The following is a 26876-nucleotide window of genomic DNA, read 5'->3' on the forward strand; positions in this document are numbered from 1 at the left end:
CTCTTTCAATCCCACAATTTCATAAGAATTTGAAATTAATTGCTTATTAAATAGGATTAAATTACCCAAAAACAAAGTTTGAGGACCAAAATAAAAAAAATAAAATTTTTCATAGTAACAAAAACACAGTGAAAATCCCAAACGTATTAGAATATACTATAATAAAAATACTAGTGTGTATCACACACATCAATATCAATAAAAAAAATTACATGTTAGATCTTTGATCATATGTGCTAGCAACAAAAAAAAATATATATATATATATATATATCATGTAATGCATATATCACACGCGCTAGAGGGAGGAAAAAAAAAAACCAGAGGCACAAATTCAACCTGCATCTCTACACAAACTGTGCAATTTTTTGCCACTGCTATTTAAAAAAAAAAAAAAAAAAACTCAAATGAAAGACCCGAACTTAAGATCTCAAAAGGGATTAGCTTTTCCTTTTCACGGCTGCTTTTATCAATAAAAAATAGGAGAGGATTCTCTGGTGAACTTGATTGATAATTGATATTCTAAGTAATGGTTTGTTTTTTTATATAAAAAAATGCTTTTAAAAAACTTAATTTTTTCTTTTGTTTTAAATAATTTTTTTATATATTTTTGTATTATTTTGGTATATTAATATCAAAAATAAATTTTAAAAAATAAAAATAAAAATATTATTTGAAGACATTTTCATGCAAAAAACACTTTGAAAAATAATTTTTATCATAATATAAAATAAGTTATAAATTATATTATAAAATGTGATAAAGTTTTTTGGATTAAAAATTATTTTTAACACAACAAAATATGTGAGCACTATGAACAAGTTTTTTTGCTTGACAATTTTTTTTTATTGTTAACCGAAATTGATATTCAAAAACTAAATATAAATTAAATAGTATTAGTAAAATAATGTTCTTAATATATTTTTTAGTTTTTTTATTTTAATGATATTTAGTTATAAAATTATATAAAAAAATCACAATGGGCTAAAAAACAAAGGCCATGTAGATGGGCATGGGTGGCCTAGGGAGTTTGACGAGCGCCTGACTATTTTTTTTTATTATTATTTTCTAACCCAAGAGGCTTACAACATATCATCTACCTTTTAAAAAACATTAATAGATGAATGCGTCTTATGAACGCCAAGTTTATGACTACTAGAGAAATGTTGGGAAATTAAGGTTGGATTTTTAGGATAAAATAATTATTTTTAATTTATTTTAATTTAAAAACACATAACAAACACTCTCTTGATCTAAGTAAACTAATATCTAAACTTAAAAAACTTCAAAATTAATCTAAAAATATAAAATTAAGTTTGAAAAAAATATTTGACCAACCAGATCTATTTTTTCTAACAAGATAAAAAATAAAAGTAAAACTATCATTATTAAATGGAATCCATTAATACCAAAAACAACTTATTTTATTACTATTTTTGATTAATTAATATTTTTATTTTTTTTACTATTTTTTAATAATTTTCTCTCTCCTTCTAAACTCAGAAATAAAAAATAGACATGTAGAAAATACATTAAAGAATATTTGAAGAAAAATGAAAAAAAAAAACTTAAAACACAATATTTGAAAAAAAACACTTCCACGAGAAACTTGTAGAACATGCTGCTAGTTACTCAATACCTAACTTACACCCTCAAAGTTCAACAGAGATCCCTTCTTGCCCACAAATTTTGTAAGACATTCGGCTTAGTCTCGAGGGCATTTTGAGGAATTTTGTGACTTTCTAGTTTCTAGTCTTCTGAAACTATTTTCACCATAGTTTTTAGGTCTGGTCGGTTCTAGGTCCGGTCTGGTTTAAAATTCGGGTTTTGAATTTTGATCGGGTCACTAGATTATGACCAAGTTATTTGGGTTATATTTTTTAGTAAAAACCAAAAATTAAAGGATTGCAATCGGGTTTTTGACCGGATTAACTTACCAGGTCAGCCGAATCATACCAGGTTTTTCTTTTCTCTGTTTTTTCTTCAATCCAACCTGATTTTATCCTTGGATTAGCTAGGTCTCGAGTCGACCTGTCAGACCAGACTGAATTTTAAAACTATGATAATTACTTTATTAATATGAAAACAATTCAGAAAATCATAAAAATATAAGTGTAAGTTGCCGGGATTTCCTCAAAACAACATAAATTCCTCTATAAGGGGAAAAAGAAAATCTATCCGAAACAAGATACATGATCTGCGACGCGTTTGCTTAGCTGTGAACTTCTCACAAACGTTTGATAAATATAGTAAATATTAACGTGAAGAGTTGTATCCTCGAAAGAATGTCAATCAAAACTATTGTTTTTAATATATGATTTTAAGAATGTATTTCTGTACATTCAAAAAAAATAATATATTTTTAAAAATATTAACTTTAAAATTTGAATAAAAAAAGTTCAGGAAAGGAATGCATTTTTTTAATCACTAATTTAACCTAATAAAATTGAGTTGTATTAATAATGTTTGAGATAAAAATAATGTCATTTCATAAACTAGAGTTTAAAAGCTTAATGGGATTAATTAATATAAAATAAAAATAACAGCTATTATAATTCCAGATAATTACAAATATCAGTTTGCATTGACTTCTTATGATTTGATTTATTGCCAGCATAATATAAAAAAAATATTTATAAAATGAGAAATATATAAACACACACACAAATACGCGTTGTGGATAAACATAAGAAGAAGAAGAAGAAGGCTAAACCAAAATCAAATTTTAATTTGGCCATGAAACCAAGATTATCCAGCTGCGATCAACTGATGACATACTTTACTTTGGTCCCTCGAGTTGATATTAATTCTAGCATGCCATTAATTTTTTTTAAAATAAAAAATCAAAAGTAGACTTGTTTTTTTTTTTTTTTAATTATCGTGGGTGTCCGGGCCAGCTTGCTCGCACCTCGACTAATCCCACGGGCCCTGAAATTAACGACCATGTAAGCCTCCAGTGGCCATCATATGAGCAGTCATAGGGTTTGAACCTGAGACCTAAGAGGGAGCAAACTCCTTAGTCCCAAGCTCTTACCACTAGGCTACCATCTAGATAGTTAAAAGTAGACTTGTTGATCTTACGGGTTGATGCAGCAAACCCCCACCCTGCCCCGAGTCTATTGGTGAATGGAATCATCAAGCTCAAATTCTCTGTCAGTGGAGTTATTGCTGTAAACATCTTTATGATTTTGATATTTAATGTTCTTGAATTTCATAATAATAATAAAAATAGGAGATTTGGAGATGAGGAGGGAGAGTTTTAGGGGTGGAGGAATAGATTTGAAGTCCTGTTTTTTTTTATTATTATTATTTCAAGGGCAGAAAATAAGTTTATATTATGTTTTAAACCGTAATTTATTTTATATTTCTAATTTGAGAAAAAGAGGCTGTTTAGAAAAAATAATTTAAAAAATTTATCTGTATGTTTAAAAGCCACGTTACAAAATCAAGGGTACAAAATAACAACGACACTAACTGGGATAAACAAAATTGAAAAGATAGGGACTTAATTGATGAATTTGAGATAACAAAAGGACGAATATATAATTGTTTCTATATAATGACACTAATAATTATTATTATTTTCAGCATTAAAAAAAACAAACATTCTTTGCTTCCCAGATAAAAATGGCCTGCAAGACGTCAGCAAGAAGCAAAAAATAAAAAAACGCGTTTTGAGAGAAAAGAAACAGAAAAGTCAAAAGCCAAATACCAATCTATCCCTTCTTATCCACAATCTTTCTAACACTTGCCCACCCACTCCTCTCCTCCGTGACTCAAATTTGAGGGCATTCTTGAACTTTTCTTTTTACAGCATTTTCTGGTCATTAAAATAAAAAACCCATTTATTTTTTTATTTTTTTTTATCAACCAGGAAGTTGTTTATCTTAGCCATAGAAAAAGGAAAACCTTTATTTATAAGTTTTCATTATTACTTAAGTTCAAAAAATAAAAATAAAAATAAAAATAAAATAATTTATTTGATAGGAGTGTGTGTGTGTGTGTGACTGTGTGTGTGTATATATATATTTATTTATTATACAATTTCTTATGTGAATGAACTACAATTACAGTACATAGCTGGATATAGAGAGATTGTTTGATCATATACTCAACACAAATTTATTATTTATTTCCAATTCCAGGTGCTCTTTGATTTTTCATTTATTTAATTATTTATTATTCTCTCATGCCATTAAATGGAGCAGCTTTGTTTATATATGTATAATACAAGAAAGAGGAGAGGAAGAGATAGATGATGATGATTTTGCAGGATCATAAAAAATCTGATTGCTTCTTTTAGAGAATCGCTATCTGGGTAGACAGCCAGGCTTTTCCTTTTTCCCTTTCTATTGCAAATCAGCACCTACCCTTTTTTGTCACGGATTGATTTGACTACGTGTCATAAATCTCTTGGAGAACAAGATCTTATGCTGTTGTTGTTGATTGTCTTTTTCAAGGTAATAGTAATCAAGTCTGTATTTTCTTTTCTATCAAGGTATTGTATTCTGTCATTCAATCACACCCTTTTTTTCTTCTCTCTGTAAGGAAAGATTAGAGGCAGACACGTGTTAGTTTTGTTTGGGGTTTTGGATTTGATCAAATTAGTTGAAAAGGGCTGGTTGGGTTTTTTTTTCCTTGAAAGTTGAGGTTTTTGATGTAAATTGTACTGATTGAGATCGCTTTGAAGGGCTTTTTTTTTTTTTTTTTTTTTTTTTGCAGTTTTGAGCTTCTGTGTATCTTTAATTTAGTGTTTTTTTCGTGAGTAAATAGGGTGTTTCTTGATCTGGGCTAGTTGTTTGTAGGTCATTTTTGGGTTGAGGAGTGATAAAGAAGTTGGAACTGCATGTTTGAGGTTTTTGGAGGTGGGAGTGGTTTCTTTGAATTTCGGATTGATTAGGGGGATTTTTCTGACTGGTTGTTTAGTGATGACATTAATAATTGGTGTTGTTTCTTGGTTTGATGAAATGAATAATTGAAGATGAGATTTTTTTTAATATTGCTAGTTGGTTAAGAGTGTCAAATGAGTATAGCATAATGAACGGGGCAGTAAGGATTGGATTTAGATGGAATCTTCTGACAAGACGTTCTCTGAGCTAAGTCGCCTTTTGAAATCCTGGATCCCTTGGCGCTCTGAGCCTGCTAGCGTGTCAAGGGATTTTTGGATGCCCGATCAGAGTTGTAGGGTATGCTACGAGTGTGATTCTCAATTTACAGTATTTAATCGCAGACATCATTGTCGACTTTGTGGCCGAGTTTTCTGTGCCAAGTGTACAGCCAACTCAGTTCCTGTTCCATCTTGTGATCCAGGGTCTGCTCGGGAAGAGTGGGAGAAGATTCGGGTGTGTAATTATTGTTTCAGGCAATGGCAGCAAGGTTTAGCTACTTCTGATAATGGAATCCAGGTTCCCTGCCTGGATTTTAGTACTTCACCTTCTGCAGCAAGTTTTATCAGCACTAGATCTAGCGGCACAGCTAACAGTAGTAGCATCACTCTTGGCTCAATGCCATACTTAGTTAAGCCTAATCAGCAAGCTCAGACCAGTTCCAGTCTCAGCCCTCAAGCATCTGAAATGGAGACCAGTTCTGATAAGCAAGGGGAAGTGGCATCAGCTAGGGGCAAAGACCCTGTTGCTGACATGGAGTATAGAACTCCAGATGGATATACGTTTTCTATGAACAGGTCTGTTGATTATCTCCTTTTAGCACTTCATATACAGCTATTATTTGGTGCTTGCATCAGAAATGTATAGAAAGATAACAATCTAGTGTACTTTTGTCAAGGCAGAGGTTGAAGAAATCCATGTGCCATTTATAAGCCAGTGAGAGTGGTTATTTTTTAGTGGATAGTGGTTAGTAATTCCTTTATGATAATCCAATATTACATGTTTCTGTCTAGGTTTGTTGTCATATGTTCATGTAATGGCATCTCAAGCCAAAAGAATTAACTCTTTTTACTGCACAAAGATAAAAGATCCTTAGCTCCGATGGCAGCAACCTAGGTCTGTTGACATATGTTTACATGCAATGGCTTGTCAAGCTGAAAGAACTAACCTTTTTGCACTCAAAGATGAAAAGATCTTTTACTTATGTTTCAGCATTGCCAAGATCAGACCCCCTGGCAGAGACTTGAGTCTTAGACTTATCTCTGTTTACAAGCATGATAGTACTAGTAATTTGTAAGATGCTGGCGTTATTTAATGCGTAGCTATTAATTATTAAATCCTTAATTCTGCTTTGGCACCAGAAGTGATGATGATGATGACGAGTATGGTGCATATCGGTCTGATTCTGAAACAAGGCAATTTCCACAAGTCAATGATTACTATCCTCAAGTTGAGTTTGACGACATGGGTAATGATGGTGGATCTCACAAGGGTCATCTTGATGGAGAAACTGTTGACCCAAAAAGTTTAAGCAGTTCTCCATTAAACCACAGTTTTGGTTCACAGAATTTGGAAGGAAGGTCACAGCTAAGGAAAAAGGATGAACATGAGATGGATGATGAATGCGAAGCACCTTCCTCTATGTATAGTGGAGAAGATGGTGACACTGAACCTGTGGATTTTGAGAACAATGGAGTGCTCTGGCTCCCTCCAGAGCCAGAAGATGAAGAAGATGAGAGGGAAGTTGGTTTTTTTGAAGATGATGACGACGACAAGGATGCTGCTGGAGAGTGGGGATATTTACGTTCCTCCGGCAGTTTTGGAAGTGGAGAATTTCGTAACAGAGATAGGTCAGGTGAGGAGCGCAAGAAGGTTATGAAGAATGTGGTTGATGGGCATTTTAGGGCTTTGGTATCTCAACTGTTACAGGTTGAGAATGTTCCTGTGGGAGATGAAAATGATAAAGAGAGCTGGTTGGAGATCATCACATCTTTGTCATGGGAGGCTGCTACTCTATTAAAGCCAGATACAAGCAAAGGTGGAGGAATGGACCCTGGTGGATATGTGAAAGTAAAATGCATTGCTTCTGGACGCCGCTGTGAGAGGTAGTTGCTACCTTCATTTACATTTCCATCTATAGGCCACCTTGTTCCACATATTTTGTAGATAACTCCTCAATATGGATGTCTCGCTTCATTGATGATCATGGTGAAAGGCTGTGATGCCATTTCATACTTGCTTGTTTTAAGTTCGTATAGCTGCATTCTAAAAGGCATTTTCTTTTAAAAGTGGATTTATTTTTGTCTGCATTTCTTTTTGCAGTTTTTATAAGTTTCTTTTTACTCGCTTAGATTTTCTTGTTGCAGTTTTTACAAGTTTCCTTTTGCCTGCTTTGATTTGATTTGTCTTCTTCTAGTATGGTGGTCAGAGGAGTTGTTTGTAAGAAAAACATTGCTCATCGTCGAATGACTTCAAAAATTGAGAAACCTCGATTATTGATCCTTGGAGGGGCTCTTGAGTACCAGCGAGTTTCTAATCACCTGTCAAGTTTTGATACTCTATTACAGCAGGTTCTGATTGTTAAACATTCTTCTCAGCCTTTATGCTTTAGTTTCTTCCTCACTGCTCTCAATGTGCTAGAGCAATTTCGTGTTTTTGCTTGAACTTTATTTTTATTTTTATTTTCTTGTTTGGTTTCTTATTAGTTTTGTATCATTATCTAGGAAATGGACCATTTGAAGATGGCAGTGGCAAAGATAGATGCACACAACCCTGATGTCCTTTTAGTGGAGAATTCAGTATCGCGACATGCACAGGAATACCTTCTTGCTAAAGACATATCTCTTGTTCTTAATATCAAGAGGCCACTTTTAGAACGTATAGCCCGCTGTACAGGTGCTCAAATAGTTCCTTCAGTTGATCATCTCTCTTCCCCAAAGTTGGGGTACTGTGAGAAGTTCCATGTGGAGAGAATTTTGGAAGATCTTGGTACTGCTGGGCATAGTGGGAAAAAACTGGTGAAGACATTAATGTATTTTGAAGGATGCCCAAAGCCATTGGGTTTTACGGTAAGTCCGTGAAACTTAGATGATGATGATACCATATTTAGTATCATTTTACAAGAAATTGCTGAGGTTAAAAGATTTGATGGACACTTAATTAGGTTTCTGAATTGCATTGTTTTTTGGCTGATTGATCCTTATCTACTCTGGTGATTTTACATGTTGTAATGTAGTTGAAAAAATTTTCAGAGTTACTGTTCAGGAAATTATCTTGGTTGGATTGTGGAATGGGTGGTGGTCCCAGCTGCATGCACCTGTGCAAATTTTGTAGCTACTAGCTATGTCATTGATATAACAGTTCTTTGATTTTTCTGGCTGCTTTCAATTTCATTGCTGGGAAGTTGTATTTAACCTTTCATTTCTGTTTTTCCCAGATTTTACTTAGAGGCGCCAATGGGGATGAGTTGAAGAAAGTGAAACACGTGGTCCAATATGGTGTTTTTGCAGCATATCACCTGGCTTTGGAGACTTCTTTTCTTGCTGATGAAGGAGCCACTCTACCAGAACTCCCGTTGAACTCTCCAATAACCGTTGCACTTCCAGATAAACCATCAAGCATTGAGAGATCCATATCAACTGTACCTGGATTCACTATTGCGGCCAATGAAAAACCTCAAGGACTGCAATCTAGCAATGAACCACAAAGATCCAATAGCGCCCCTACTGCTAGTCTGGTCCCAACCATAATCAGTTCATCTGTTGACAAAGTAAAAGCAGCAGATGGTCTCAGCACTCAATCCTCAGAATTCACCCAATGTCGCTTCAATTCAACTGAATTTCTTTCTGCTTTTCCTTATATGGTGAAAGTTGTATCAGATTCTTACCAAACATTTGAGGACAAAAACAAAACGGATTCTGGAGATTCTCTAGTAGCTGAAATTGCTCCGGTTAATAATGGTTTGGCTGCCATTGGTGATCAACTTAATATTAACAGTTTTGGGTCTTCAGATGGTGTTGCAAAGAACTTTTCCCAGAGTGATTTCAATGAAATAATCACAACTCATCCACAAAGTTCAGAGGTATCATCTGCACAAGAAGATTCTAGAAGGAACCTTGAAGAGTCAGAACCTTTAAAAGAAGAGTTTCCTCCCTCTCCTTCTGATCATCAGAGCATTTTGGTTTCCTTGTCATCCCGGTGTGTATGGAAGGGGACTGTCTGTGAGAGGTCCCATCTCATCCGTTTCAAATACTATGGGAACTTTGACAAACCTTTGGGTCGGTTTTTGCGTGACCATTTATTTGACCAGGTAAATTCTCTCTCTCAAATTTGTTATGTGGAAACAGCTATTACATTTTGAACTTGACAGATTAATTATTCTCAGAGTTACAGCTGCCGTTCTTGTGAGATGCCATCAGAAGCACATGTTCATTGTTATACTCACAGGCAAGGAACCCTCACTATATCTGTTAAGAAGCTACCGGAAATACTCTTACCAGGTGAAAAGGATGGAAAAATCTGGATGTGGCACAGATGCCTGATGTGTCCGCGGATCAATCGTTTTCCTCCAGCTACTCGTAGAGTAGTAATGTCAGATGCTGCCTGGGGTTTATCTTTTGGGAAATTTTTGGAGCTTAGTTTTTCAAATCATGCAGCTGCAAGCAGGGTGGCAAGCTGTGGTCATTCTCTCCATAGGGATTGTCTTCGTTTCTATGGGTAATTTTGTTAATCTCTTCATCATGTTATGCTGTAAGTAATCAAACGAATTCATATTGTCTACAGTCGCTACATGTTGTGAAAATAAAGCAATCATGGCATTCATGCAGGATCTAATACTGAGAATTATTTTATAGACAATATTAAGCAAGATGTTGTCAGGACCGTGTCGGGTTATATCTGCTAAAATACTGCTCTCTTCAATGTTCTTGTATATTTACTGAATTTATTGATCTATATGATTATCAAGCTTGTGTGCCTAAGTATGTCCATTCGGCATTGAATGCTAGTCTATAGGAGCAGAAAAGGAGGCATTCAACTTTGTAAACAAGTCTTCTCACTCTCACACTGCCTTTACATGTGCAGATTCGGGAAAATGGTTGCTTGCTTTCGATATGCATCGATTAATGTTCTCTCTGTGTACCTTCCACCCGCGAAAGTTGATTTCAGCTCTGAGAATCAAGAGTGGACGCAGAAAGAAACAGATGAGGTGCACTGATCCCCCTTTTGGACTTTTCATTATCTTACTCCTGTATATGGGTGATTTAATTGTCTTATTAACAGGTGGTCAATCAGGCAGAGCTTCTTTTTTCTGAAGTGCTCAATGCTCTTAGTCAAATATCAGAGAAACGATGTAAGATTGAGCAAAATAACAGTGGCATGAAACTCCCTGAATCAAGACGCCAAATTGCAGAATTTGAATCGATGTTGCAAAAGGAGAAGGCAGAATTTGAGGTGAGGCTTTCTATGCATGCTGATCTTCGAGTCTTTAGTTACACAATCATCATATGTGAGCCATTGTGGACACTTATCATGTGAATAGGGACTCTTTAAGACACATTTAAGTACAAACTCTGCCCTAATTCTGTTACTTTCCTGTAACCAGGATAAGCCAATAATTTTAATTTATGTAATGCTAGAGATACTTAACTTTTGCTGAAATTTGCTTTCAAATCATTGAATGGGAATATTGCCACATTTTTTTAATAGAATCACAATTATGGAATAGAATAATTAACAAATCTACACACAAAAGGCGTTGTCATTTGGTAAAAAGTGTTTTTAAAGTATTAGTATATTATTTTTTATTCTTTTCATTTTGTGAATTATCTTGTCTGCCTTAGTAGTTCACATCCATGTAACTACGGAAAGCATCTTCTGGCTTCTATGAAGTTCTCTAAGAAATATTTTTTTTCCTCACAGTTATTTTTATCAAATTGTGTGTAAAAAAGTGCATATAGTTGAGACTAATATTAAATCTGTTGCATCTTGTGGTTTCTACAATTTTTCAGAATTGTTTTTCTCAATTTTTTATGTGTGAAAGTATTGTAGAAAAATGCTTGTAGTTTAAACTGTCCTCGTTATTATTTCAGGAGTCGCTCCACAAAGTCTTGAACAAGGAATTGAAAAATGGGCAATCTGTTATTGACATTCTTGAGATCAACAGACTGCGGAGACAGTTAGTATTCCAGTCTTACATGTGGGACAACCGCCTGGTCTATGCAGCCAGTTTAGATAACAACAGCTTCCATGATGGTTCAAACAGCTCAACTTCAGGACAGGAGGAAAAACCAATAGGGCCAGCTAATAGTGATAAGCTCATTGAGGAAAATGTTGATGCCAAGCTGCTTAAAGCCTCTAACCAGCAAGGAGGCTTTGGTAGCAACACAAACCAATGTGATGCAGTTGGTCAAGAAATAGATGTTTGTCAAGGTCCCAGTCATGGAAAAGGAGGCCAAGCTAATCCTTTTGCTGCTATGCCTGCCCGTGATCTATCTGACATTAAGGAATCTGGTGGAAAATTTTTTAGGACCCTTTCTGATGGACAGGATCCTGTCATGGCAAATCTATCAGATACCCTTGATGCTGCTTGGATAGGTGAGAATCAACCTGGAAGTGGGACATTTAAGGATGCTAGTAGTAGGCTTTCTGATTCAGCTATGGAAGAGTCTTCAACCACAGCTGTAGGGTTGGAGGGGGTAGGTTTGGAGGGCCATGTCGAAGACCAAGTTGGATCCAAAGTGTGCTATTCTCCTTCACCTGCATTGTCTACCAAGGACCCTGATAACATGGAAGATTCTATGAGCTGGCTAAGAATGCCCTTCTTGAATTTCTATAGTTCGTTCAACAATAATTGTTTAACAAGCTCTGAGAAGCTTGATAGTCTGAGGGAGTATAACCCTGTCTATATTTCATCCTTTAGGAAGTTGAAACTCCAAGATCAGGCTAGGCTGCTTCTGCCTGTGGGTGTGAATGACACGATCATTCCTGTATACGACGATGAACCCACAAGTCTTATATCTTATGCTTTATTATCGCAAGAATATCATGCCCAACTAACTGATGAGGGGGAAAGAGTAAAAGAATCTGGAGAATTCAGTCCATTCTTAAGTTTATCTGATACGACGTTCCACTCTTCTGATGAAACAAGTTTTGATTCTTATAGAAGTTTTGGATCTACAGATGAGAGCATCTTATCCATGTCTGGATCTCGTGGCTCCTTGATTTTGGACCCGCTCTCCTACACAAAGGCTTTGCATGCCAGAGTTTCTTTTGGAGATGACAGCCCTGTTGGTAAGGCAAGATATTCCGTGACATGCTACTATGCAAAACGGTTTGAAGCCTTAAGGAGGATATGTTGTCCATCTGAACTTGATTATATAAGGTCTCTTAGTCGTTGTAAGAAGTGGGGAGCTCAAGGTGGCAAGAGCAATGTCTTCTTTGCAAAAACCTTGGATGATCGCTTTATCATCAAACAAGTCACAAAAACAGAATTGGAGTCGTTTATTAAATTTGCTCCTGCTTACTTCAAGTATCTCTCTGAGTCAATTAGCTCAAGAAGTCCAACATGCCTGGCAAAGATTTTGGGAATTTATCAGGTGCTTATTCTTGAGACTCAAATGCAAACTAGGCTAAAATGTTATTGATTTTTGTTTTTGAAGTTCTCAACTCTTTTATAGACTGTCTTTATGTTGTCTGTCATTCATTCCTATGAAAATAGGTGTAAAAAGTGGTTGAAAGGAGTAAAACTTTTGAGAATCCTAGCCTTTGTCACTTTTGCAGCTAATGATGGAGATCCTGCATGAACTTCATACAAATTATTAAATATGTTGCAGGCAACTTATTGCTGCTTTTTTTTTATGTTGAAAGGTTACATCGAAGCTTCTGAAAGGTGGGAAAGAAACGAAGATGGACGTTCTAGTTATGGAAAACCTTCTATTTAGGAGGAAAGTGACCCGCCTTTATGATCTTAAAGGATCTTCCCGGTCACGGTATAATCCGGATTCTAGTGGGAGCAACAAGGTTCTGCTGGATCAGAACTTGATTGAAGCAATGCCGACCTCTCCCATTTTTGTGGGAAACAAGGCAAAGCGGCTGCTGGAAAGAGCTGTCTGGAATGACACTTCTTTTCTTGCAGTAAGTTTCAAATCTGTGTTTCTTTCGTTCTTTCCTTACATATCTATATTGTTTTTTCATTGAAAGTATCTAGCTGGCTTTGGTTATTCAGCATTTGAATCTGAAAAGTCTTTGTTGTCCATTTTTAATTTGTCATTGTTGCAAAACTGCAGTCGATTGATGTAATGGATTACTCATTATTGGTTGGGGTGGATGAAGAGAAGCACGAGTTAGTACTTGGGATAATTGATTTCATGAGGCAGTATACATGGGACAAGCATTTGGAAACATGGGTCAAGGCTTCAGGCATACTTGGCGGTCCAAAGAATGCTTCACCAACTGTTATTTCTCCGAAGCAATATAAGAAGAGGTTCAGGAAAGCGATGACGACCTATTTTCTGATGGTCCCAGATCAATGGTCCCCTCCCACTATCATTCTAAGTAAATCCCAATCTGATTTTGGCGAAGAGAACACACAAGGTGCGACTTCAGTTGACTGATATTGTGGGTCCGTTTTCTTGTACATTTAAACTTGAATTTTGGGATCTTCCCACAATTTTTCTCTCATTCTTAATTTTTCCTTTCATTTTTTATTTTTTATTTTTGTTCTATAGAAATTACTGTTGTAACTTTAGTTAAGAAGAGAAGCTTATAATTATTTGTTAGGAAATGCAGAACAAGGCTGTCATAGCCATGAGATTCGGTTGGGGGTATAATATTGGATGACCTTCCTTGAAATCGAAAAAAAAAAAAATCTTATCATTGCAACTTGTATATGTATTTCGAATTAATATTATGTCTTGTATTTTAGTGCTGTTTTTGATATTCATTCTCAAATCATATTCAGTGTTTTTTGGTCTATGTTTCCATGGTTGGATCCTCACACACACACACGCTGATTTTCCTCGAAAAGACTCAAGGTAGCCTATTAGTAGGGATATGTCTGGCAGTAAATGTCTGTCCAGCCTCGTTGGCCATTCTGATCTCTGTGGACCGAGGCGCCTTTTTTCTGCATTGTAGCATAATGACCCTTTGGATTACTTTACTGAAATAGAGCCAATTAAATAAACGTGTTGCAAGTTGAACGTTGGGTGTAACGAGCTCTGTTTTAGTAATTGCGTGCCAAATGATCTGCCGATTCACAGTTTCATGATTCTACCTTGGTAGTAGCATATTCAAATCTTTCTGTAGATGCTCTGATGCATGGTTTTTTTCTTTTTTTTTTAGATATTCAAATTGTTTGATTTCTAGCATAGCAAATGAGTTTACTTTCTCTCCATGATGAATGTCCTGGTTTATTTGGCAAAGCATTTTGTGCAAAGCCATTCTTATGCTTTGGAATAATGATTTCTTTTTCCATTTTTTGCATTATAATTTGTTTGTACGTTAATGAACGTGAGTTGCAACATGCTTGAAAGTTACCAAGTTGTGATTGAGTTGTTTGCTCAAGAATCATGTCCTGTGTTTTCTAAGGTTCGTTTCTTGTGCTTCACTTTTGGCAAATTTTGTCAATTTAATGATAGCGTTGAGGTGAAATACCAAGGGTTGAAGTGAATACCAAAGCCATGTTTGTTTTTACGGTGACACATGTTTTCCAAAAAAAATTAAATTTTTTTTTTTGCTTCACAGTTTCCATTACCTAAGGCGGTTTGCCAATGTTCAAGGGGTGATTTTTCATAGGTCCTACTATTTCACTCATATAGCTTTGAAACAGGATTAGTATTCGTTCTAGGAAGCTGCTTCTCGGGGGTGAGTGCGCATACATGTTCACTCAAGGAAAGAAAAAAGAGCAAGCAAATGGGAGAAAACTGAAATATTGATAACGCATAATGGAAAAGAGAAAAAAGGAAATGCTTCAACATAGAGACAAGTGTTTTATGCTCGCTATTTACATTTTGTGATTGAAGAAGTGCTTCTCTTTTCAGTTTTGTTGGAATTTACAAGAGGTGGTCAATGATCAGCAAAATCTGTTAAAACCATTCTGATTGCAGTCCTCTTGCACAGCAATAACACCATTGGCAGTATTGTCAAACTCGCCACCATTAACAATCTGATGCAATCCTTGTTGAAGAAGATTGATGATCTCAGCATCCCTAAAGTCAATCAAGGTATTGTTTATGTATCATAATGTTTTTGTATCAAATTACAATGGAGGACTAAAACAACAAAGAGAGGTTAGTTACAGTATGCTACTTGGGTGAGAAAAATCAAACCTTGAATGATATGATGAACTTGGAAGAGGCTGGTGAAAACGAGGGCCTTCATCGAATCCTTCACAAATTATCTCCCCACTGTCATCTCTATAACAAACTATGCCCTCAGCTTGATTCTCGAAAACCTGTTAGAAATTGACCAGAAAGTCATCAACAAACAATGTTTCAATGATCATAAATTCACTTCCGTTTAGTTGCATATGTTTATATCTTGAATGACAAGAAACACGTAAGACAAGATACAAGTGTACAGGAATAATAATACCTTATCTTTTAAGGAGGATCTGACTAGAAGTGTAGGTGCTTTCTTGAGTAGAATATGACTATTCTGTTTAAGCATCCGAGATTTGCTTGCAGTCTTCAAAACAGGTCCTGATTTTTGAAAGGGGATGCGAGGAGAAGAAAAGCATGTTTCAGCCATTGATCAGATGCTAGAAGAACAGGAAGAAGATGAGAAAGAAAAGGAGTTTTTACCTCTTCTTCCAGGCGCTGTAGCTTTGTAGGAATAGAATAATATCTTTTGATATTGTATAGTATTTTGTAGGTCGAAAAAGGATATAAAATTGAATTATTGTCAGGTTCTGTCTTGTCAGCTTGCAATACATAGGTAACATATATATTATACTATATATATATATATAGTAGCTTGTGAAATTTGAGAACCCTTGATTTGTCTTATAGTTGGGTGATGCATGCTACCTTGTTTCTGATCCGTTGGTCAGGGGGTCTATTCATAGCTTCACATTAATAAAGCTTCTCTATTTCTCCCCACGTATTTGCGAATGCGACATTATTTAAGGAGCACACTGGAAAAATATACGTATGGATCTATGTATGTGCATCCCATCAATGTTTATTCTTTAAAATGCCGAGCATGGGTTGACAAGGGAATACGGTAAAAAAGTCAAAGGAAAGAAACATAAATGAGACATGAATAATTAATATACAAGGTTGCGTACAACATTTAAAAAAAAAAAACAATGGTATGGTAAAAGTATTGAAATTCAGTGGCAGATTTATTTTAGATTGGAAAAATTATGTATTTATTTTTGAACAATAAAATTATGTATTTATCTTTGAAAACAAATGATATATATGATATTTGTAGGTAAAATAATATTTTAACGGGATTAATTTATCATTTTAAAATTACTAAGAAACATTTCGGTCTTTTCATAATTTTTTTCATAGTAAAATTAATTGAAGTAAAACAAAACACTTAATAGTGATTTAGAGATTTTTTTTGTTTTTTACTTTTTAAAGAACAGGATGATGACCCAACTTGAAAACAAAATTCTCATAGCATGGCTTCAGGGGTTCTTTGGTAATTTTATAAAGGTTTTTTCATAATATTTATTTGTTCCCAAAGGCAATATGGTGATTTGATAAAAAAAAAAAAAAAAAAGTTGTTGACAAGTGTGTTTCACTCATCAGCCACTTCAGCTCCTTCAGATAGTGTGTGTGACTGACTCTAATTATCGAAATCATTGTTCTGCCACGTCATTTAATTTGTCTTGATATCTTCTTCTTCTTTGGATGGTGTGTGTATGGTGATTCTGTACGGTTTGGTGCTGATTTGATTTTCTTTTTTTTTTCACTTCATTCTCTCTCCACTTTGATTTGCGCCTTACCCTTTAAAAAACTAACAGCAGCCCTTCATTTTCTTTTCTCTTTGGATTTAATTTTTATTCTTTTAATTGGATTTTTTTATATAAAAAAAATTGTTTCAAATTGGAAATTATTTTTAGATTCATCCTCCTTCAATTTTTTCATCTTTTATATTTGGTCTCAATTCTTTTGATTGTTATTGTTTTTTATTTGGATGATTTATGAAATTGATTTTTTTATTCCATCCTCCTTTATTATTTTTCTATTTAATTTGATCATCATTCTTTTTATTGCTATTTTTTGTTTTGTCAATTTTTTAGATTGATTTTTTTTTTAATTTTATGCTTCAATATTAAATTGGTTGGGAGCTTAGGTTTGATATTTGTGGGTTATGATTTTGAAATATTAACCTGATTTTAGGAGATTCTCCCAGATTTTCTTGGTTGTTAATGTTATTAAACTAGGATTGTTCTTTTTATAATATTAAATTAACTGAACTTATTAAACTCAATGATCCAAGTCTCAAATTTCTTTATAAATCTTAGTGTTGCTTTAACTTTGTTCTTTTTATGTCCAGAAAAATTTAGTCTAACCCGTGGCATTGTGCAGCCACCAATGTAAGTTTACTTAGGTTTTTTTTTTATTTTTGTTTAGCTTTCTATATTTGGTTCATTAGAAGTAGGATTTTTAATTTATTTTGATATAAATTCCATGATTTTATTATAATCTTACACCCTAGATCACATGTTAATTATTATTAACCCGAGTTCATTTAATGTATCAGTATCTCAACTATAATACAATAAATATCTCAACTTTAATACATTAAATTTGACTTTCTAACATTTAAATATATTTTTTATGCTGTGAAACCAGGAACAAACCCGCGGCTTAGCGGTGGCTTTAAAGGACTCCACCAAGAAAGGATTGGAGGAAAGTAACCTACAACCTACCATTCGGATTGGCAATAGAGCACGCCTCCAACGAGTACATGTACCTTCCTATCATTCATCTCTGGAATATTTTGAATTATATTTTTTTTATTTTTTAAAATGTATTTTTAACATTAATATATTAAAAAAATATAAAAACATAAAAATAATTATTTAAAATAAAAATTTTTACTTTTTAATTTTTTTAAAATCATTTTAAAAACTAAAAAACAAATGAGCTTTTTTTTTCAAGTCAACAATTAATGAATAATTTTTATTTTATAACTTCGCTAATTTAATTTTGATTACACCGAATAAGTGGTGGAGCCACCTCCATAAAACGAAGCTTTTGGGCGTTCCAAACAATCTTAGGAAAAGGAAAAAGTTCAACAAATCAATGATACAACAAAAATAAAATTGTCAAGAAAAGTCATTATGTCTAACTCTTTCAACTAGCAAGAATATAACTCAAAAATAAATATTTTATTGATTAATATCTAATAAAACAATATCTCAAACATAATTTTATTTTTTTAATTATATTTAGTTTTGACTGAAACTTGAAGGAAAAAAATAATAATAAAAGGTTGTACAAAAAGAACCTTCTTTGATATAAAAAAAAATTATAATCTCATATGAAACAGCATACAAAGCCAAGCGATATTTAATTAAATAAAATTTTTAAAATTTTTTTTTATTTTTATTTAAATGAATTTTAAATATAAAAAAATAAAGACCCTTAAAACAACACATAGGAGTCTAGGCTTTATACACCGGCTCATGATCCAAAAAAAAAAAAGAGCAAGTGAGTAAGCATATGTTCTTGACCGATTTTATTTATTTATTTAGTTATTTGGTAAGTTGAATAAATGATGTGTTGTCTGATTAAAGTTTTTTTAAACAACCAAACACGTGTTGTCTCTTGTTCAGCTGTCAATCATCTCAAGTGCCTGGAAAGTTTGTTTTTTGACTTCATGAGAAAATAAAAACCCTAATTTTCAACCCTTTTATGGCCTCATATTAGCAAAAAATCAGTTAAAGGAAAAACTAAAAATTAACCTGAATTTAAAACACTTCTCAATCCTATTTTTACTTTCTTAGGCAAGATGAAGGCAAATAAAATACCCTAATGAAACCTCTCTTATCGAATGAAATCCGTTGATATCAAGATTGATTTTTTTTATTGGAATCGGTCAGCTGACACTCTCTCTCTCCTCTTCTATTTTCTAGCAACCCTTTCTCCCCAACTTGGGGAATAAAATGCACATAACATAAATCTTGTATTAAAATGTAAAAAGCCCAATTGAAAAAACAAAACTCCGGGGACCAAAAAAGCTAAAAACATGCCTCAAGTATGGTATTAAAAAAGATATTTGAAAATTTATTTTAGATTTAGTTTTGGTTTTTGGAGTTATAATTATATATTTAATCAAAAAATTGATTTGGGTTTTACCAAATCAAACATTAATTTTATACCAGAATCCTTTTCCAACATTGTAAGAAATCTTTGTGAAGGAAAATTATCGATCTCAATCCTAAATAAATTGAACTTGGAAGGATTACATTGAAAAGAAGAAAAAAAAAAGAAAACCATCATTCTAATTCACAATATTTTGTTTTGTGCATAGAAAACAGTATTTACCCCATACTTTTTAAGTTTTTATTATTTAGGTGGCTCGCGCTATGCTGCAGGTCAATTTATTTTAATAAAAAATATAAAAAAAAATAAGACTCAAAAGCATTGAGTTTGTCTACAAAAAGAGACCCAAGGTTGCTAGGCCTGGAGTTGTAGCCAAACTCAAGCTTGGGTCAGGCGCAGTTGCAAAACCTAAGGTGCTTGGGTATGCACTCTAGCCACTCCCAATCAACTTGAGTCAGTTGTCCTTTTTAAACCCCAAGTTTCTTGGGTCTGAAAAGGGATGTCAAATCCAAGTTAGTAATAATAATAATTGATTTTACCCTTTAAATCAAATCTATGTTTTTTTTATAGCAATAAAATTTATTTTAAATTTAATAATATTTATAATACTATAATATTATTAAATTTTTCTGGCCCGAGTTTTTATAGTTTTTAATCCCTTCAAATAAAATTTATTATTTTTCTTTGATACTAATAATATTTTTTTAAATTTTTTTTAATGATAACAATAATAATAATAATTTTTAATTTTACTCTTCAAATCAAATCTATGGTTGTTTTTCAATATTAATGATATTTTTTTACAAATTTATTAATAATTATTTTAATTATATTAATTATAATATAAATAATAATCTTTATAATATAAATAATAATATTATTAATACAAATATAATTTTAATAATAATAATAATATTAAACTTATCCAAGTTTAAGTGGATTTTGCTGCAATACCAGGCCCAAGAACTTTAGACCCCTCTTAAATACCAGATCCAAGAGTCTTAGGTCTGGCTACAATGCCAGACCCTCGAGTCTTGGGACAAGCGGGTCTACACCCCTGCCATACCCAGGCAATTTGGGTCAGGCGCCTCAAGTTTCTTGAGTTTGGAAAATGATGTCAAACTCAAGTTAGCAGCAACAGTAGTATTAGTAGTAGTAACAACAACAACAACAATAATAATTGATTTTACCTTTTAAATCAAATCTATGTTTTTTTGTATAGTAATAATATTTATTTCAAATTTAAAAATATGAATGAATTTAAGAATGTTAATGATACTATCAAACTTGTATGGTCTCAAGTTTTAAATCTCTTCAAATAAAATTTATGGTTTTTCTTCAATAGTAATAATATTTTATTTCAAATTATTAATGATAATAATAATAATATGAACAATAATTTTTAATTTTACCCTTCAAATCAAATCTTTAGTTGTTTTTTAATATTAATACTATTTTTTAAAAACAAATATTAATTATTATATTAATAATATGTTTTTATAGTTTTTAATCTCTTCAAATAAAAATTATGGTTTTTCTTCGATAGTAATAATTTTTAAGAAAATTTATTAATGATAAAAATAAAAATAAAAATAATAATTGTTATTATTACTTTTTTTTCAAATTTGTTATTCTTCTCTGTGCGGATCAGCAAACTCAAGTGCACGGGTCTGCTACCCCTAGGGGGGTTGTGTAAACCCCAAGCTCGGATCAACAGACCTAGACAAATCCTGGATGAGCAAGTCTGCATACCCAGACGAGCGGGTCTGACCCCAGCACCTGGGGCCCATAGCCTGACAATGCCCCAACAAAATCCAAAATTATAATTTTATCCCGAATCATTCTTTCAATGCCAAATGAAAAAGACAACCTCATGCCTTCACTGCATGCTTTGCAAGTTTATGTGGCAAGGACAACTCTAGCATTAAAATGCTTTAATTCACAATGAACTATGTCTAGCTAGACAGTAAAGAGGCACTAATACCTTTTAATTTAGAGTGTAATATAATAAATAACTCAGCGTCGCTTATCCAATGTCAGCATTAAAAGAGCTTTAAAGAGAATAAACATAAACAATACAGTTCACAGTAAAAATGACTTATAGTTCACAGTAATCTAAACAATGCACTTTACAAATAAAATCACTCACAATTTATAATAAAACACGTCCACAATCATTAAGTGATCTCTTTTAGTTATATTTAATTTATATTTATAAGCAAGTCCGCTTCCTTATCTGCAAAGACAAGTATTGTTCGTGTAAGTAGGTCCTTGATTTTCAATAAAACGATTCGTCATTTGGCTTTTGGTTTTCAAATTCTTTTAAATTTATGTTTTCACATCAAATCTTGCAAATCTTATTCACAAATTGAAAGATTCTATATTGATTTTGAATTTACAACTCTGTAACAGTGACCAATTAAACACTTAATTATAAGATTAATTTAACAAAGTGGTTAATAACATTTAATTAAAATGCCATTTCTTTTATTTTGACAAATAAACCTCTATTATCCAAAAATAATTCTGCTTCCCAAACAAGCCCGTTAAATTTGACAGGCGGATCTTGCATCGGCAGATTCAAAACACTCCGTTTTATTCAGCCCAAAAACGCCACCGTTGGGGCAAACGAATCTCGAAACGTTTCGGACTTGCTGTCTTGTAAAACAAGTCCAGAGAGCTCAATGCCTCAACCCACCTGACTACCTACAAAAGCAAAGCAGCTCTGTCTCTCAAGAGCAAGAAATTGTTAAGCAATTTAGATCCAATTAAAGATGTTTCTTACAAGGTAATGAATAAGCTCCATTATTAGTTCCCTTTCATAAAAAAAAAATTCCCTTCTTTTTTTATCTTTTTCTTTGACGATTTGTGTTTTATGTTTTAAAATTTTGAACAAAAGGACTGAGTATGATAGAGGAGTCAACACTTTCTCTCCAGAAGGAAGATTGTTTCAGGTTGAATATGCTATTGAAGCCATCAAGGTAACCCTCTAAACTCCTCTTCAAAACCCTTTTCTGTTACCACTGAAAAAGTTCTGATCTTTTTTTTCCCACTCAAATCCCATTACTGAACGTTCGATCTTATGCATCTTATTTGGATAGAATAGGATTTTTTGTGGATTTCTCAACTGGGTTTTGAAGGATTAGTCTTGTTTACTGCGATATCGTATAGATTTTAAGTTTTCACCGTGATATTTGGCAGCAGAGATGTTATTTTTAAAACCACAGGATGTGGCAAGTATTTGGGGTTTTCTATATGATAATAATTAAGAGACCCGTGAATGTACTTGATAGTTGCTCTATTATCGACAGTATTTTTATTGCTTGTAGGTACTAATAATTCATAGAAGTAGATATTGATAGCTAGCTATATTTTTAAACTAATTAGCTTTTAGGAATGTCCTTTAAATGTATGAAGTGGTTGAATGTATGAAGTGGTTGAAATTATAAGTCCTTCAATCCATATAAATAAGCTAAAAAATGTTAATGATTGGATATATGCACATGTGTTTGTAAGAACTTGGAGAACTGTTTTTCTCCTCCTTTTTGTTAGTTATATGTTTATTTTAGAGCAATAAGATTTCTGATTATCTAAGAAACCTATGGAGTTTTTAATTATATGAGCTGTTTAGTATGACAATATGAGTGTGAGGAACTCCCATTGTCATGTTGATGCTATATCACCCATGGTCAGAATACGTGATCAATAACACATTCACTATGAGTCATCTCAATGGAAAAAATTTCAATTCTCCTTTCTAAGAAACCTGCAAAATTGTAGACTTTTTAGAAATCGTTAGTGATCTTGATTGTTTGTATTTTTAAACTTCTACATCATAATGATGCCTTTGTTTGGCCTCCCCTCGCCTCCCTTTCAATCTTATCTCTTCGTGGTCTTCATGAGGTTGAGCTGGTTTTTACATGATTGAATATAAAGTTCTGTTTTATTTTAATCACAGCTTGGTTCAACTGCAATTGGTTTAAAGACGAAAGAAGGTGTTGTGCTTGCAGTTGAGAAGCGTATCACTTCACCTCTGCTGGTTTGTCTCTTTCTCCTTGGATCCACTTTTCATTTATGATATTACATGTTTGGTTCATTTCTGATTTGATAAACCTAAGAATGGATCACCTTGATATGCCAATTTGATGATTTCCTTTGGTTTGTTTCTAAGAATGTAATGGTTTGAATTTCCACTATGCATGGTTGCATATTGGAGTGGCTGTGAAATGAGACTTGTGGATCTGGACTTTATAATACATTCAATAAAGTGGTAGTTCTTTGTGTTTGACTTTTTGACTCCTGAAGAACTTTATAAATTAATAACCGAACTCCGTCATGATGCATAAGCTCTGGAAACTTTTCCATGTTCCATGATATATCTGCAGCAATCCTAAATATCTGATTGATAACTCATATTCGAAAGAAGTGTTCCTGCAGTCCTGCTATTTTTTATGTAATAGGTTTGTCTTGGTTGTGTTGGAAGTACACTTTAACTTAGTCTTAGAGAACTTGTTTCTTGGTAATGTTTAAAAATGTAGAGGAGTATAGCTTTACTTCAGTCATCATTTTGTTCAATTCATTTTTCAGGAGCCTAGTAGCGTGGAGAAAGTCATGGAAATTGATGAATGTATCGGATGTGCTATGAGTGGACTAATTGCAGATGCTCGTACACTTGTTGAGCATGCCCGGGTTGAAACTCAGGTATAAGTTAATTGTAATTGTTTCTGCTGCTGCCATGACTTGGGCATGGTGAAATTGCCCCTCCACTTATTTTTTTTTTAATTTATTCTTCAGAACCACAGATTCTCGTACGGTGAGCCTATGACAGTGGAGTCTACAACACAAGCACTCTGTGATTTGGCCCTGCGATTTGGTGAAGGTGATGAAGAATCCATGGTAATAGTTGTTTACCTTTTGATAAATTTTTTATGAGCTCTCAATTCTTCATTTATGATATTCTTTTTAAGGCCAATTCCTAAGCTACTGCTGTTTTTATTCATTATGATGTGCCCCTATTGGGTAAAGATGTTAAAAATCCTTTTTCCTTTTACTGGCAAAGTTTTATGACTATTCCTCTTGAATATCATTTTCATGTATTTGTCTTTTAAATTCAATTGTGATGCTCACCTTCTCTATGTATACCATATTCGAAAATACATTAACTGTTCCTTATTGCTAAATACCAGAAATGTGTGATCACCATTATCTGTTAAGCTGCTATGGTGCATCTATTTATCTTCAAGTGGGTTGTCTTGAAATGCCTGCACTGCCAGATCCTCCTATGCTTTGGGAAGATAAAAAAAAAAAGAAGTTTCTGTTCTTGCCACTTTGACATGCAAGTGATTGTTATCCAAACAATTTTTCATACCATAATCTAAGGTTGAACGTGGAGATATCGATATTACATGCTTTATTCTATGTTTTTACTTATGGAGATTTTTCTCCTTTGCAGTCTCGTCCATTTGGGGTGTCTCTTCTCATTGCTGGTCATGACGAGAAAGGACCGAGCTTGTAAGTATTACTAATTTGTTTTTCTGTGTTGTATTCATTTCAAATAATTACATTAGCACAAGTTACAATGGCTGTAAATTAGTTTTCCATTTGGTTTGGACACTTTCTAGTTGATACATAAACAGTGAGTATGGGACTGGTCGAAGGTATCCCTTTTTTCCTCTTTTATTTTGAATTATCTTGTGGGACCTTGGCCCTAGGCCCAAAGTAGGAGCATTTCCCTCCATGAGAACCTGATTTCAAATGCATGTCAAGTCAACTACCTATAATCTCTCTTTGATCCCCCCCCCCCCCCCGCCAAAAAAAAAATAAAAAAATCTTGTGGTTGAGCTGATATCCTAGCATATTTCCCCCGTGCTTTTTTAGCTGCAAAACATGTTATATTAACAGCACGGTATTACTTGTGTTTTCGCTTCTCTTTAGCCTAAAACAAGGAACTTCCATTATGTAGGTATTACACAGATCCATCTGGCACATTTTGGCAGTGCAATGCAAAGGCTATTGGTTCAGGGTCAGAAGGTGCAGACAGTACTCTACAGGAGCAATATAACAAGGTATTGCTGCTTAGATTCATATTTGCCTCATTTCCCTTCCCTGGAACACTACAGGACTTGGTAAATACAATAACCAATGGAGTTTGAATGAAAAGGTTGCCGGATGGTTGCATCTTTCGAACCTTCCCAAATGATAATGAGTTGTCATCATTGCTAATGAAACAAGTTCATTAGCCTTCTTAATTGTCATCTATCATATCTTTTACTTCAAATTAGAAGTTGGAACAGAGATTGATTTTGGTAATCATGTGCAGGACCTCACTCTTAAAGAAGCTGAGACAATCGCTCTTTCTATTCTAAAGCAAGTCATGGAAGAAAAGGTGAAAACCTTTATTCTGCATAGTATAATGGGAGATTTGTGTGTATTTATGCGTGCAATACTTCTTTATCCGTTTCCACTTAAAGTTCAATCAATTGAGCTGTTTAGTTGTATTGTTTACACCTACTTCATTATCATTAACTGGTTTATGCTAATGATTTCAGGTGACTCCCAACAATGTCGACATTGCCAAGGTGGCACCTGTATACCATTTATACACCCCTGCTGAGGTGGAGGAAGTCATTAGTCGCCTTTGAAAACAATGTTAATTTCCTTGTGATATCCCTGTTGCCTAAATTTTGCTTGAACAGTTCAATTTTTCTCTAAACTGGGCTATATTATGGGATTTGGATCACGTGGTGACTCCACTTGAGTGATAAATGTTTTATTTTGACCGGTAACTGGTGTGAGTCGATGTTTTTCTTCAATTTTAAGGTCAATCTTGTGTGAATCAATGTTATTCCTTCAACTTTAAGGTCAATCTAGATATTTAGCCAATGGTATGGTTTTCTGATTGTCAAACTACAAGTTAGGAGAAGTGTGATCATCCTAGTCCCTGGCCGCGAAACTGCTTAACATGGATCAACAAAATCCAATCCCCTTCCATTTTTCCGCAAGGAAATGCGTCTCTCGGAAGACTGCTAGCATCATATATAACTAACCTCTTTCCAGAAAACCTGGTCTGCATGCGACAAGTTATTTGTAAGGCCATTTTGCTAGCTGAATTACAGCAATCCAACCCTCAAATCTTTTCAAACGTTTAGGGATGGCAAAGGAGGATATCTACGTGGATCGAGTAAAAATTTAGATGTTATCATATCTATCAGATTTCGGGTATTTATAAAATAGTAATATGTCTATTTGATTGAAAAAATATAAATATTCAACGTATATATTCCATATAATATAACTATGTCTTAGGTTTATATTAAATTTAATAATATTTATATTCTATTTATTATTAATTAAATAAGATAATTATCCTTGTAGGGTTAGTATTCATGTTGTTTTTGTGTTTCAAAAACATTTCTACAAAATTTAAAATTTTTTTATTTTTTTATTTATTTTAAATTAATATTTTTTAGTATTTTCAAATTATCAAAAATAATTTTTAAAAAATAAAAAAAAATATTAATTTTATATTTTTTCAAATAAAAATCATTTTAAAAAATAAAAACAACTATACTTACAAAAAAAACCCTATAAATTATCATCCCCACGAACACGGCATCACGTGCTCTCTGTGTACAGCAGACGAGAGAGGACCATTAGCCCCATCAGATGTCTCCATTGTTAGTACCATATCCGGCTGTTATGATAT

At 33.5% G+C, this 26876-nt stretch overlaps 3 protein-coding genes across 6 annotated transcripts; 2 read left to right on the plus strand and 1 right to left on the minus strand.

The window, feature by feature from the left end:
* The first annotated feature begins 4046 nt into the window (after positions 1 to 4046).
* On the plus strand, positions 4047 to 13821 carry LOC133701398 (1-phosphatidylinositol-3-phosphate 5-kinase FAB1B-like). 4 transcript variants are annotated; one of them, XM_062125304.1, is made up of 12 exons: positions 4047 to 4460; positions 4806 to 5683; positions 6248 to 6991; positions 7303 to 7456; positions 7610 to 7954; positions 8323 to 9195; positions 9271 to 9602; positions 9969 to 10092; positions 10167 to 10337; positions 10976 to 12481; positions 12753 to 13019; positions 13172 to 13821. In XM_062125304.1, the coding sequence occupies exons 2-12, from the start codon at positions 5067 to 5069 to the stop codon at positions 13496 to 13498; spliced, it is 5460 nt and encodes a 1819-aa protein (XP_061981288.1). In that variant the 5' UTR covers positions 4047 to 4460; positions 4806 to 5066; the 3' UTR covers positions 13499 to 13821. The 4 variants fall into 4 exon arrangements, with proteins under 4 accessions (XP_061981288.1, XP_061981287.1, XP_061981289.1 ...); XM_062125306.1 differs by having other exon boundaries at positions 4048 to 4460; positions 5311 to 5683; XM_062125303.1 differs by having other exon boundaries at positions 4047 to 5683.
* A 975-nt stretch (positions 13822 to 14796) lies between these two features.
* LOC133701399 (uncharacterized) lies at positions 14797 to 15734 on the minus strand. The gene is made up of 3 exons (XM_062125307.1): positions 15477 to 15734; positions 15212 to 15336; positions 14797 to 15091 (listed from the first exon to the last, which is right to left on the minus strand). Exons 1-3 carry the CDS (start codon positions 15630 to 15632, stop codon positions 14956 to 14958), a joined length of 417 nt encoding a protein of 138 aa, XP_061981291.1. The 5' UTR covers positions 15633 to 15734; the 3' UTR covers positions 14797 to 14955.
* Positions 15735 to 21768: 6034 nt separating this feature from the next.
* Positions 21769 to 26010, plus strand: LOC133700895 (proteasome subunit alpha type-5-like). The gene is made up of 9 exons (XM_062124626.1): positions 21769 to 21959; positions 22071 to 22152; positions 23130 to 23210; positions 23759 to 23872; positions 23966 to 24067; positions 24624 to 24682; positions 25134 to 25236; positions 25491 to 25556; positions 25720 to 26010. The coding sequence occupies exons 1-9, from the start codon at positions 21946 to 21948 to the stop codon at positions 25810 to 25812; spliced, it is 714 nt and encodes a 237-aa protein (XP_061980610.1). The 5' UTR covers positions 21769 to 21945; the 3' UTR covers positions 25813 to 26010.
* Positions 26011 to 26876: the final 866 nt, after the last annotated feature.

This window comes from Populus nigra, chromosome 8, assembly GCF_951802175.1.
Source record: "Populus nigra chromosome 8, ddPopNigr1.1, whole genome shotgun sequence".
NCBI classification, from domain to species: domain Eukaryota; kingdom Viridiplantae; phylum Streptophyta; class Magnoliopsida; order Malpighiales; family Salicaceae; genus Populus; species Populus nigra.